This window comes from Mercenaria mercenaria, chromosome 10 (assembly GCF_021730395.1).
Source record: "Mercenaria mercenaria strain notata chromosome 10, MADL_Memer_1, whole genome shotgun sequence".
Taxonomy (NCBI): Eukaryota; Metazoa; Mollusca; class Bivalvia; order Venerida; family Veneridae; genus Mercenaria; species Mercenaria mercenaria.
Window position 1 is genome coordinate 16,293,929 of NC_069370.1, and position 14,523 is coordinate 16,308,451.

Genomic DNA, 14,523 nt, shown 5'->3' on the forward strand with positions numbered 1-14,523 from the left:
CTTGTATTCATCAGTACAACAGAAATTTACACCTAGACTAAGCAAAATGGACTTTTCGAAACATTAATATTGATAAATGGTTGAAATTATGGAAACATTATTTAACAGTTGAAGGGTCTTTATTTGTTTGAGATGGGTTATATATGAGTAAATTGATAGCAGATTGGTAATTTGTAATTTTGAAGTTCGTGTAAACTGTGGTTTGGAATGGTAATTAAGACAGAAAGACAGACTACATTATCTGTTTTATTATAGAAATAAATGTACCACAGAACTTAAGTAAAAAAATAAATACTCAATTGAAATTCCTTTTGAATTACAGAGAAAACATGCAGAGGAATTGGAAGCACAAAATAAAAAGCAGAAAGACCTGCAGAAACAGCTTGATGATCTGTATCAGAGGATGGAAAAAGAGAGAAAAGATTTGATGGACAGACTTGATAAGGTAACTATACATTATTATTTATAGTATATTGAGTGAAACGTACAGTTCTAAAGAGAAAGAAATACAAGTCATGCACAGTCGAAACTCAGTATCTTAAATTGCAAAGACCAAAAGTTTTACTCTGAGATAACCAAAATTAAAACTTTAAATGTTACTCTATGCAGGTGTTTTCACTAAATTGTTGCAAGAGTCTCATGTGCCTGTAGGTAGAAATATGAAATGCATGTTGCTCATAGTTTTAGCTCAACTATTATAAGAACAGGTATTGCACTCGCCCATTCGTACGCATTCATGTCAGTGTCCCAAGTTTTTGTTAGCTGGTATCTCAGTAACCACTTGTAGGGATGGATTGAAACATCACACACTTATTCACTGTGAAGAACCAACTTGTATTGCACAGGTTCCATAACTCTTTTATTTTACAAAATTATGGTCCTTTTTTACTTGAAAAATATTTTTTGCAACTTTTGAGTGGGTAAGCTGGTATCTCAATACTGACTTATGGAAATGGATTGAAACCTCACAATCATACTTGTTTGCTGTGGTGATTTGACATGCGTTGCACAGGTTCAATAACTCTTTGCATTTTTAACAAAAGTTAGGCCCTTTTTCAACATAGCAATTTTGGTTAATTTTTTGTATGTAAGCTATTATCTCAGTTGAAATGGATTGAAACTTCACACACTTGTCTGTTGTGATGAGTTGACATGCATTGTACAAGTTCCATCACTTAATTTTCACATTTGTACAAAATAATGCCCTTTTTTGCATTTAATATTTATTTAATTCACTTTCTTTAGTGACAAGGCTGTTTATCAATTAATCAAATGTTGCTGTCCTCAAACAGCTCTTGTTTTAGCTCAACTGTGACAAAGTGTTCAATGAGACCTATTGTGAGACCTCTTGGTCCATCTTTATCATCCATCAGTAACTTGTTTACATTGAACACTCTGTAGGTGAAATGAAAGAAAAATGTTGTAAACACTCAAGAGACCCTATTTTCTACCTGATTTATATGAAATCTGGTCAGAGTGGATGTCTTTATGAAATCTAGTCTAAATTTGAAACTGGGTCATGTGGAATAAAAAACTAGAACACTGGGCCAAATCAATGAAAAACCATCAAGAGGCCATAGTTTTACCTGATCTTCATGGAACCTGGTCAGAAATTTTATCATAATAAATTAAGATTTGGTTCGAAGCGGTTATCTAGGGTAAAAAAAAGGTCACTAGGTCAAAGCGTAGAAAAACTTTGTTAACACTCTATAGGTCACTAGAATCAAATCTTCTATTGGTTTCAGCAAAAATCTACGCCAGCATGTAATCATGAAGATGAATTGTACAAGTTAAGAACGAAAGTTGCTGAGTTGGAGGGAGACAAATCTGCCCTAATGTTGGAAAACAAAGATCTGACTGAAAGAGTTAATGCCCTTCATCTAGAATTGAGCGTCAAGGAAGCCAAATGGTGTGAAAAGGAGGAACAGTACAACCTTAAGGTAAATTAAATACGTAGTTAAGTTTTAATAATGCACTTTTGCTTCTAGGGTTTGGCATTTATTGCCAAGTACGTCAGGTCATTGACATTGAGTTATTTGCTCTTTGTTAGAGTTAGGTGGTTCGGTGAGTCATTTACTCAGCAACAAAATCCACAAAAATTATTCCCCCATGATTTGTTTTGTTTGTTTTGGGTTTAGCACAATTTTTCAACAATATAGTAGTTATATAACAGCAGGCAGATAATCTAAACAGTATTTTTGGATTCTGTACCAGTACTAACCTGTTCTCTGCAAGTAACTTCCAACTTCTCCACATGAATCAGAAATGGAGGTGACATGGTGTCTTCTGTCAAATGGTTAAGGAGAATATACAACTCCCTCTGGGATCAAACTCACAATGCTGCGATCCTTAGATATGTGTTCTCCTTATTGAGCTAATCAATATATAATTCAGCAGGTTATTTATGATGTAATAAACACACTAAAATGGTTGCCTGAATGATGAGCCATTTCCTTATGTTCAAACTGCCATATCTTGATCAATAATGGTCTGATTTTAAAAATTCTTCCAGCATTTTGATATAGTTGGAAGATGTTTTTCATATGAAATCAACTTTGTTTTGGGCATTCCCCACACTTTAAGGAATCTATAAGTGCATATACATGTACTTGGTTTATACATTTCAGTTGAAACAGCAATGGGGAGATAAGTATGAAGAATGGATGAGAGAAACAGAGAAGAAGATAAATGAACTCCAGGAAGCTAATCAGTTATTGTAAGTACTTTAGATAATGTAGAGGCAGGCAGAAAAAATGGCTTCATATTCACATTAATTAGGAGGATGAGATTTTGATATATTACAATGGGACTAATGATGACATGATTCCATTGGTCCACTTGTTTTGAGGAGTAGAAATGGCCTGGGACACATTAAATTTTTGTTATGTCTTTCTGCATGACAAATCTATTTTTTAGCTCGACTATTCGAAGAATAGTCTAGCTATTCTACTCACCCTGGTGTCGGCGTCGGCGTCACACCTTGGCTAAGTTTTTGCATGCAAGTACATACAGCCATCAATGAAAGGCATATAGCTTTGAAACTTATTTCTTCTTTTTCTAGGTCAATTACCAACCTCTCTGGGTCAAGTCCCATAACTCTGACATGTATTTTGAGCAAATTATGCCCCCTTTTGGACTTAGAAAATTTTGGTTAAAGTTTTACATGCAAGTTACTATCTCCAAAACTAATGCAGATATTTGTTTGAAACTTCACATGTGTCTTCGGGGTTATAAAACTAGTTGATAGCAGCAAGTCCCATAACTCTGACTTTCATTTTGGCCAAATTATGCCCCTTTTGGACTTAGAAAATTCTGGTTAAAGTTTTGCGTGCAAGTACATACAACTTTTTCTAAAAGGCATATAGATTTGAAACTTATTTTTTTCTTTTTCTAGATCAATTACCAACTCACTGGGTCAAGACCCATAACTCTGACATGTATTTTGAGCAAATTATGCCCCCTTTTAGACTTAGAAAATTCTGGTTAAAGTTTTACATGCAAGTTACTAACTCCAAAACTAATGCAGATATTGATTTGAAACTTCACATTTGTTTTCGGGGTTATAAAACTAGTTGATAGCAGCAAGTCCCATAACTCTGACTTCCATTTTGGCCAAATTATGCCCCCTTTTGGACTTAGAAAATTCTGGTTAAAGTTTTGTGTGCAAGTACATAAAAACTATTTCAAAAAGACATATAGATTTAAAACTTATTTTTTTTTTCTAGATCAATTACCAACCTCACTGGGTCAAGTCCCATAACTCTGACATGTTTTTTGGGCAAATTATGCCCCCTTTTAGACTTAGAAAATTTTGGTTAAAGTTTTACATGCAAGTTATTATCTCCAAAACTAATGCAGATATTGATTTGAAACTTCACATGTGTCTTCGGGGTTAAAAAACTAGTTGATAGGATCAAGTCCCATAACTCTGACCTTCATTTTGGCCAAATTATGCCCCCTTTTGGACTTAGCAAATTCTGGTTAAAGTTTTACGTGCAAGTACATACAGCTATTACTAAAAGGCATATAGATTTGAAACTTATTTTTTCTTTTTCTAGATCAATTACTAACCTCATTGGATCAAGTCCCATAACTCTGGCATGTATTTTGGGCAAATTATGCCCCCTTTTGGACTTTGAAAATTCTGGTTAAAGTTTTACATGCAAGTTACTATCTCCAAAACTAATGCAGATATTGAATTGAAACTTCTCATGTGCCTTCGGGGTTATAAAACTAGTTGATAGCAGCAAGTCCCATAACTGATATGCATTTTGGTCAAATTATTCCCCCTTTTGTACTTAAAACTCTTTTGATATTTAACTTTTTTGGGTAATATTTTCCTGCTTCTGGGTCAATATTTCGAATAGTCGAGCTTGGCTGTCTTACGGACAGCTCTTGTTTGCAGTAGAAATCAGTATATGCAATGAAAGTACCAATTAATCAGGCTGACTTTGCTGAAGTAATTGTGCAATGCTGCCATAATATCGTATTATGCTGTTTTTCACTGATTCTGCATGAATCTTGTATCCAAAATGAAACAGGAACGAAGTCGGTACTTGCAGGTGCCAGTGTGTTGCCATGACGTATGTGATGTAAAACAGAGTGTGCATCTATTTCATTACAATTATCTGCAGTATTTGATACACTGTACATGTACAGATGTGAGCCAAAAATGTTAGACATCCGAAAATGCTAATTTTTCGCAAGTTATATGTCATATTGTAAACAAATGTATTGTAGTAAACCACCACCAAAAATTAGCCATATCACTACCATTGTTTTATGGTGAAAATGAAATGTACACAGGTTAAGACTGTAGTAGAGTAACTTTAGTACTGTAACATTGTATCAAAACAGATGGGTATATTGTTCACAAACAAATGGGTATGTTGGTAGCTTAAATCAAGGATTGAATATGCTTAGAACAATGCGTAGAGAATACAATTGTACAAATTAAATATACATGTACTTGGAAGTTCATTCAAATTTATTCATTTACAATACATATGTCATTGTGTAAATTATGTGCTTTAGGTACCTAAATGTATAGTTCACCAGTTGATATTTATTTGATACATTGATACATGTATGTTGTATAATATTCTTGCAGGTAAATAATCTCAAAGATACATACGCATCCATGCTGCAAATTTAATTCCACTTGGTCTTAGCTCACCCACTTGGCTCAATAGGGAGAGCACAGATTGGAGTGGGGTGAGGGGGGGGGGGTTCGTGAGTTCGAGCCCTGGGCTAGGTGTATGTTCTCCGTGGCGATTTGATAAAAGACATTGTGTTTCTGATTTATGAGGGGAAGTTGGCAGTTACTTGCGGAGAACAGGTTTGTACTGGTATAAATCCATGAACACTGGTTAGGTTTACTGCCCGCCATTACATAACTAAAATACTGTTGAAAAACAGCATTAAGCCCAAAACAAACAAATTAAACAAAAACACTTGGTCTTAGTTTTGAAAACAAACTATCAATTTTTGAAGCAGTTTTCCAATTGCTTATTTATGATCTCCCTTGAACTGTACATTAACAGATAGATGCATTGTTACTACATGTTTTTCAGTAAATTATGGAAATATTAAGAGTGAAATATATTTGGTATTTTCATATTGAAACAGATCAAATATATTTTTCAGTGGTAAGAAACTATAAAATGAGTCAAAACATAAATGGAGAGAAAATTTGTTTGTTTTACATGTAAGATCAAAATATCTTTCACGTGTGAACACCATATCTTACATTTTCACCGATGGCTATGCCACTCGTGAAAATATTGCATCTGATGTTCACTCGTGAAAGATATTTTAATTAACACTGAAACAAGTGAAATATCGTTAATCTAGTATTGATCAGACAAGTACCTATGATGGAGTGAAAATTTAGAAACTATCAAAATTTATATTTTGGCAAGTTCTCTTATATAACTGAGTGGATTTCCACCGAAATGTACAGGAGTTATCGATGCCAAGATTAATTATACATATCATCAACATGTTCCTGTTCAGTGATTTTCATTGTTTCTTTTTTCAGCAGAGTTATTGCCCTTGACTCATCAAAATTGATTATGTTTTAGCCACTTCCCTGATATAATTGGGCAGATTTCCAACAAACCTTTACAGGAGTGATCAGTGCCAAGACTTATTATGCATATTATCGGCATGTTCTGCTTCAGTGGTTTTTAGGGGAGATATGGCCCTTTATTTGTCAAATTGTGATATTTTGACGACATTTCTCATAGCTTTGAGCAAATTTGTACCAAACCTTACAGGAGTTATCAGTGCCAAGCCTAGTTATACATATCATTGGCATGTTCAGGTTCTGAATCAGTGATTTTCAACAAAATTTTGGCCCATGATTTGTTAGATTTGTATTGTTTACACTACTTGCTACATACAGTTAGGCTGAATGATTAGTGTGAAGCCTTGTTGTACAATTATTATCGTAGTATTCTGACTAAATGATTTTCAGCGGAATCCTGACCCTTGATTTGTCAGATTCGGATATTTGGAAAATGGACCAAAATACAGAGGAAATGTAAAGCTAAATTACCAATTATCTACCAAGAAACTGAAACAGTATTGCTTATGTTGGCAGATAAATCAATCTTCAAGCTCATTATAATATCAGACTGGTCTGCACAATACTTGTGTTTCCATTCTCGACATTTTTTATTTCTTTTATTCTTTCATTTGGCTCTTATTTCTAATAAAAAAATTTTATTTGTTTTTGATGACCTATGCCACAAAATTAAGATCTTGAAAAGAAATTGTGAATAATGAAGAAGCTGTTTGTACTTTTTATTGTCGATTTTCACTGCTTCGCTATAAGCTTTGCTACAGCAGTTTCATGCGCAACTTTGCGGTAATTTCACTTCTTATTTATTTCCCAAGAGAATAATATTTCATGCAGAAAACATGCGATACAGTGCCGTAGCCAGACACAAATTCTAACTGAGGCAATCTACAGGGGTGTGGGGGCATGCCCAACGCCCCGGGTTTTCCCCATGACGTCTCTCGTGCGTTCTGGGGCACTAACTGTGTTACATCACAGTAAAAATTGTTCTTTTAATCCTACCTCAGTTACTTTTATATTATAAGAAAAATTATATAGATAACTTGTAAGGATAATTGGGGATTTATAGCCGGAGGGGAGGGAATGGGGGTTGGCTCTGTCTGTGTAGGTGGGGTGGGTGGTCAGGGGGTCTCCCCTAGAAATTTTATAATTACAAGTATAAATTGGTGGCCTCTGGTGTTTTTATGCCCCGAAGGGAGGCATATAGTTTTTGAACCGTCTGTCCGTCTGTCGGTCTGTCAGTCTGTCCGCAATTTTCGTGTCCAGTCCATATCTTTGTCATCGATGGATTGATTTTCAAATAACTTGGCATGAATGTGTACCACAGTAAGACGACGTGTCGCGCGCAAGACCCAGGTCCATAGCTCAAAGGTCAAGGTCACACTTAGACGTTAAAGGATAGTGCATTGATGGGCGTGTCCGGTCCATATCTTTGTCATCGATGGATGGATTTTCAAATAACTTGGCATGAATGTGTACCACAGTAAGACGACGTGTCGCGCGCAAGACCCAGGTCCGTAGCTCAAAGGTCAAGATCACACTTAGACGTTAAAGGATAGTGCATTGATGGGTGTGTCCGGTCCATATCTTTGTCATCCATGGATGGATTTTCAAATAACTTGGCATGAATGTGTACCACAGTAAGACGACGTGTCGCGCGCAAGACCCAGGTCCGTAGCTCAAATGTCAAGGTCACACTGAGACGTTAAAGGATCTTTGTCATCCATGGATGGATTTTCAAATAACTTGGCATGAATGTGTACCACAGTAAGACGACGTGTCGCGCGCAAGACCCAGGTCCGTAGCTCAAAGGTCCTAAACTCTAACATCGGCCATAACTATTCATTCAAAGTGCCATCGGGGGCATGTGGCATCCTATGGAGACAGCTCTTGTTGACACAGACTCAAGCTATTTTGCAATATCTACATCCACCATTGGAGTCTTTGAACACTCCAGTGACAGCTCCAGCTTCCTCAGATGTGCCCCGTTTCACTGTCCAGCATCGAAATAGTGTGACAGCTCTTGTTTTTTTTGATTTTGAGGTACTGAATAGGATAATCCCTTCATTTTAGGGGATCAGGGGGCACTATTCCTAGGAAATTTTGAAATACAGATACGAAATGATGGCATATATTGCATTTTTAGCTCACCTTGTCACTTTGTGACCACATGATGTGCGTCATCAGTCGTCTGTCGTGCCTCAACAATTTCTAAAAAAATATTCTTCTTGAAAACCACTGGGCAGAGGTCAAAATTGACCCCGCCCCAGGGGTCACTTGATTTTACATAGGAAAATCTTCAAAAATATTTTAAAAATAAACCAGAAGGCCTAGAGCTTAGATATTTGACTTGTAGCATTGCCTAGTGGACCTCTACAAAATTTGTTAAAATCATGACCCCCGGGATCAAAATTGACCCCGCCCCAGGGGTCACTTGATTTTACATAGGAAAATCTTCAAAAAATTTCTAAAAATAAACCAGAAGGCCTAGAGCTTAGATATTTGACATGTAGCATTGCCTAGTGGACCTTTACAAGATTTGTTTAAATCATGACCCCCGGGATCAATATTGACCCCCCCCACCAGGGGTCACTTGATTTTACATAGGAAAATCTTCAAAAAATTTCTAAAAATAAACCAGAAGGCCTAGAGCTTAGATATTTGACATGCAGCATTGCCTAGTGGACCTTTACAAGATTTGTTCAAATCATGACCCCCGGGGTCAAAATTGACCCCACCCAAGGGGTCACTTGATTTTACATAGGAAAATCTTCAAAAATTTTCTAAAAATAAACCAGAAGGCCTAGAGCTTAGATATTTCACAGTCATGTAGCATTGCCTAGTAGACTTCTACAAAATTTGTTCAAATCATGACCCCAGGGTAAAATTGGTCCCGCCCCATGGGGTTACTTGATTGTAAATAGAAAAATCTTCAAAATTTTCTAAAAATAAACCAGAAGGCCTAGAGCTTAGATATTTGACATGTAGCATTGCCTAATGCACCTCTACAAAATTTGTTCAAATCTTGACCCCCCCCCCCCCCCCCCCCATTGTCAAATTGACCCAGCCCCAGGGGTTACTTGATTGTACATAGGGAAATCTTCATAAATTTGCTAAAAATAAACCAGAAGGCCTAGATCTTAGATATTTGATATGTAACATTGCCTAGTAGACTTCTACAAACTTTGTTCAAATCATGACCTCCAGGGTAAAATTGGTCCCCCCGCAGGGGATACTTTATTGTACATCAGAAAATCTTCCAAAACATTTCTAAAAATCATCAGTTTGACATTTGAAACATGTAGCTCATATTACTCAGGTGAGCGATCCAGGGTCATCTTGACCCTCTTGTTTGGTCTAAACGTTGAGGTACTGTAGGGGGAACCCTCTCATTTTAGGGGGTTCAATGGGCTCTCTCCCTGGAAAATTTTTAAAAAACAGGTATGAAATGGTGGCTTCTGGTGCATTTTTGGTCTAAATTTTAAGGTATGAAGGGGGTTTCCCCTCTCATTTTAGTGTAGTCAGTGGGCTCTCTTCCTGGGAAATTTTGAAATATAGATACGAAATGGTGGCCTATGGTGCACTGTTTGGTCTAAATTTTTAGGTACTTTAGGGGGAACCCTCTCATTTTAGAGGGTCAGGGGGCATTCGCCCTGGAAAAAAATTGAAATACAGGTATGAAATGGTGGCCTCAGGTGCTTTTTTAGCTCACCTGTCACGAGGTGAAAAGGTGAGCTATTGTGACTGCTTGATGTCCATCGCGCGTCATGCGTAGTGCATCAACAATTTCTAAAAAAATCTCCTTGAAAACCACTGGGCAGAATTATACCAATCTTCACAGGAATGATCCTTGGGTGGCCCCCTTTTAAAATTGTTCAAATAATTGAATTCCATGCAGAACTCTGGTTGCCATGGCAACCGAAAGGAAAAACTTTAAAAATCTTCTTGTCCAAAACCATGGGGCCTAGGGCTTTGATATCTGGTGTGTAGCATCATCTAGTGGTCCTCTACCAAGATTATTCAAATTATCCCCCTAGGGTCAAATATGGCCCCGCCCCAGGGGTCACATGGTTTATATAGACTTATATAAAGAAAACTTTGAAAATCTTCTTGTACAAAACCACATGGCCTAGGGCTTTGATATTTAGTATGTAGCATCATCTAGGGGTCCTCTACCAAGATTGTTCAAATTATCCCCCTAGGGTCAAGTGTGGCCCCTGTCCCAGGGGTCCCAAGTTTTACATAGACTTATATAGGAAAAAACTTTAAAGTTTTCTTGCCTAAAACCACAAGACCTAGGCCTTTGATATTTGGTATGTAGCATTGCCTTGAGGTCCTCTACCAAAATTGTTCAAATCATAACCCTAAGGTGAAAAGAGGCCCTGCCCTGGGGGTCTCAAGTTCTACGTAGACTTATATAGGAAAAAAATTTAAAAATCTTCTTGCCTGAAACTGCAAGGCCTAGGCTTTTGATATTTGGTATGTTGCATTGCCTTGTGGTCCTCTACCAAAATTGTTCAAATTATGCCCCTGGGGTGAAAAGAGGCCCTGCCCTAGGGGTCCCAGGTTTAACATATACTTATATAGGGAAAAAGAAATCTTCTTGTCTGAAAGTTTAAGGCCTAGGCCTTTGATATTTGTTATGTAGCATTGCCCAGTGGATGTCGAACAAGATTGTTCAAATTATTCCCCTGGGGTGAAAAGAGGACCTGCCCTGGGGTCACTTGCTTTATGAGTTATATAGGAATAAATACTTCAAAAAAATATCAGATCATATTTCCTAGACTGTTTTAATATAATTACCTGATGACCCGAAGGGATTAGGGATCACTTGACTGTGACCTTGACCTACTGACCTACTTTCTTGTTTTTTAAGATACAGCCTTGAAATTTGGATGACATGTACAGTTTTGCACTCCGATCTTAAAACTGACTTTCAGTGACCATGAATATGATCTACTGCCTACATTGTAATATTTTAGCATCAGTTTGACATTTTATACATGTAGCTCATATTACTCAGGTGAGCGATTCAGGGTCATAATGACCCTCTTGTTTAAAATCTTCTCATCAGAAAACCCCATATTTCAAAATAATTTCACAAAAATTTATCTTGCGTGGCATTCTACCAAAACAGTTCAAGCAAGCGAGAGATCTAGGACCATCATGGCCCCCTTGTCTTCTGTAGTAATTTGACAGTAAAGTTGGTTGATATATATTAATGACATCCCAAACTAAACAAAGTTATTATTTTGAAGGTCTTTTTATACCCTCACATAACAAAGTTTGGGAGTATATACGAGTGAGCTCAACAGTCAGTGTGTCTGCCGGTTGTTCTGTTGGTTTTCATGGTTTCTGTGCAATAACTTGACAGATTTAAATAATTTTGGTACACATGACTGGTGTAACAGCATAAAATACAGGTCAAGTTTGACCTTGATCTCAGTAGGTCAAAGGTCATTAATACAAGGACCCAGAATAGTTAAATGGTTTTGGATGATAGCTTGAGAACGCTTGGGCCTAGGATCATGAAAGTTAATAGGGAGGTTGGTCATGACCAGCAGATGACCTTATTGACTTTTAGGTCAGTAAGTCAAAGGTCAAGGTCACAATGACCCAGAACAGTTAAACCATTTCAGGACGATACCTTGAGAACATTTGGGCCTAGGATCACAAAACTTAATAGGGAGGTTGATCCTGACCAGCAGATGACAAACCACCAATTTTTAGCTCACCAGAGCACAAAGTGCTCAAGGTGAGCTATTGTGACCGGTCATTGTCCGGCGTCCATCGTCTGTCGTCCGTCAACATTTGCCTTGTGAACACTCAAAGAGACCACATTTTTGACCCAATCTTTATGAAACTTGGTCTGAATGTTTGTCTTGATGATGTCTAGGTCAAGTTTGAAACTGGGTCATGTGGGGTCAAAAACTAGGTCAGTAGGTCAGATCAAAGGAAAAGCTTGTGAAACTCTAGAGACCACAGTTGTGACCCAATCTTTATGAAACTTGATCAGAACGTTAGTCTTGATGATCTCTATGTCAAATTCGAAACTTGGTCATGTGGGGTCAAAAACTAGGTCAGTACATCAGATCAAAGAAATAGCTTGTGAACACTCTATAGATATATAGAGACCGCATTTGTGACCCAATCTTTATGAAACTTAATCAGTGTGTTAGTATTGATGATCTCTAGGTCAACTTTGAATCTGGGTCATGTTGGGTCAAAAACTAGGTCAGTAGGTCAAATCAGTGGAAAAGCTTGTGAACACTCTAGTGGCCCAGTTGTGAACCAATATTTATGAAACTTAGTCAGAAAGTTTGGCTTCATGATTTCTAGGTCAGGTTTGAATCTGGGTCATGTGGGGTCAAAAACTAGGTCACCTGGTCAAATCAAAGGAAAAGCTTGTGAACACTCTAGAGGCCACATTTGTGGCTCAATCTTTATTAAACTGGGTCAGACTGTTTGTCTTAATCATTTCTAGGTCAAGTTTGAATCTTGGTCAAGTGGGGTCAAAAACTAGGTCACTAGGCCAGATCAAAGGAAAATCTTTTCAACACTCTAGAGACCACAATTTAAGTTTGAAACTCATGGGAATCAGTCAGAATGTTTGTTTTGACAATCTATAGGTCAAGTTTGAATCCGGGTCATGTGGGGTCAAAAATTAGGTCACTGCTCAAATTAAAGGAAAAGCTTGTGAACACTCTAGAGGCCACAGTTGTGACTAAATCTTTATGAAATTTAGTCAGAATGTTTGTCTTGATGATCTTTAGGTCAAGTTCAACTCTTGGTCATGTGGGGTCAAAAACTAGGACAGTAGGCCAGATTAACTCTGATGAGCGATGTATAGGGCCATCATAGCCCTCTTGTTTGACATAGTTATTGCCCTTTTCCAATGTAAAATTCAGACAAAATTTCATAAAAGGCTTGACAGATTTAAATTAATTTTGGTACACAGGAGTAACATCAAATACTGGTCAAGTTCGACTTTGCCTACATACCACCATTTTTATGCTTCTTGAAGCGTGAGCATATAGTTGCCACTTTATTCGTCCGTCTGTCCATCTGTCCATTAGTCACACTTTTGTCCGGAGTAATTAACTTGAAAAATATTAATGGCATTTGATTGAAACTTCACAAAATGATAGTGGCCATTTAGACGAAGTGCAGTGTCAAAGAATCATAACTCTACCTTACCTAGTTTTTTAATTATTTCCCTTTATTATGCAAAATAAAGTTTGTCTGAAGCATTACTTGAAAAGTATTAATGTCATTTCATTGAAACTTCACTATATGATAGAGGCCATTGCAAAGAACTATAACTCTGCTTTACCTGGTTTTTGAATTATCTCCCTTTATTATACAAAATAAGTCTTGTCTCGAGCATTACTTGAAAAGTATTAATGACATTTCATTGAAACTTTACAAAATGATAGAGGCCATTGACGGGAAGTGCAGTGTCAAAAAAAAACAACATAACTCTACCTTACCTAGTTTTTATATTATCTTCCTTTTTTATACAAAATAAGGCTTGTCCGAAGCATTACTTGAAAAGTATTAATGGCATTTCACTGAAACTTCACTATATGATAGAGGCCATTGCAAAGAACCATAACTCTGCTTTACCGAGTTTTTGAATTATCTCCCTTTATTATACAAAATAAGTCTTGTCCGGAGCATTACTTCAAAAGTATAAATGACATTTCATTGAAACTTTACAAAATGATAGAGGCCATTGACCGGAAGTGCAGTGTAAAAGAAAACACATAACTCTACCTTACCTAGTTTTTAAATTATCTTCCTTTATTATACAAAAAAGGCTTGTCCAGAGCATTACTTGAAAAGTATTAATGGCATTTCATTGAAACTTCACAGAATGATAGAGGCCATTGACAGGAAAATACGTTATTCCCCATATTGGGACAAGCACATGCATTGGGTAGCAGCATTCGGTTTTACCGGTTTCTTGTTTGACGTAGTTATGGCCCCGTTCCAATTTGCCAAACTCATGGTTTCCGGACTCATGGAAGGGTTGACAGATTTAGATAATTTTTGATACACAAGTGTAACATCATTGAATATAGGACAAGGCCATTTTGTGGGGGTATAATTCGTCACTCCTGTGACAGCTCTAGTTCATACCCTGTGCATAAACTTAAAAAAACTGTTTAAATTTGAAATATGCAACATCATTTGATATTTATTCAAAACTTCCTTTATTTATTAAATGCATTAGGTTTCAGATACCAATATTGATAAGTCTTAATTAAAGAGCATTATAGCGCACTCAATTTGCATAGATTTGCAGCATTTTTTGCAAAATTAGGTAATAAAATATTTTAATGGATTAACCAAGGCGAAACTAAACCGAGTTTATGGTTTTGACAAAGTTATGTCTTAATGTTTATGATGGGTGATATTTAAAATTGCTTTGCATAGCT

The 14,523-nt window shown here is 36.8% G+C and overlaps 1 protein-coding gene across 1 annotated transcript in view; it reads left to right on the top strand.

The window, feature by feature from the left end:
* The window catches only part of LOC123559745 (myosin-7-like), a 34,397-nt gene that overhangs the window by 14,637 nt on the left and 5,237 nt on the right, over positions 1 to 14,523 (top strand). Inside the window, exons 5-7 of the mRNA XM_045351805.2 lie at positions 323 to 445; positions 1,746 to 1,940; positions 2,628 to 2,716. Of these exons, the coding sequence (XP_045207740.2) occupies positions 323 to 445; positions 1,746 to 1,940; positions 2,628 to 2,716 (407 nt within the window). The remainder of the gene's footprint in view (positions 1 to 322; positions 446 to 1,745; positions 1,941 to 2,627; positions 2,717 to 14,523) is intronic.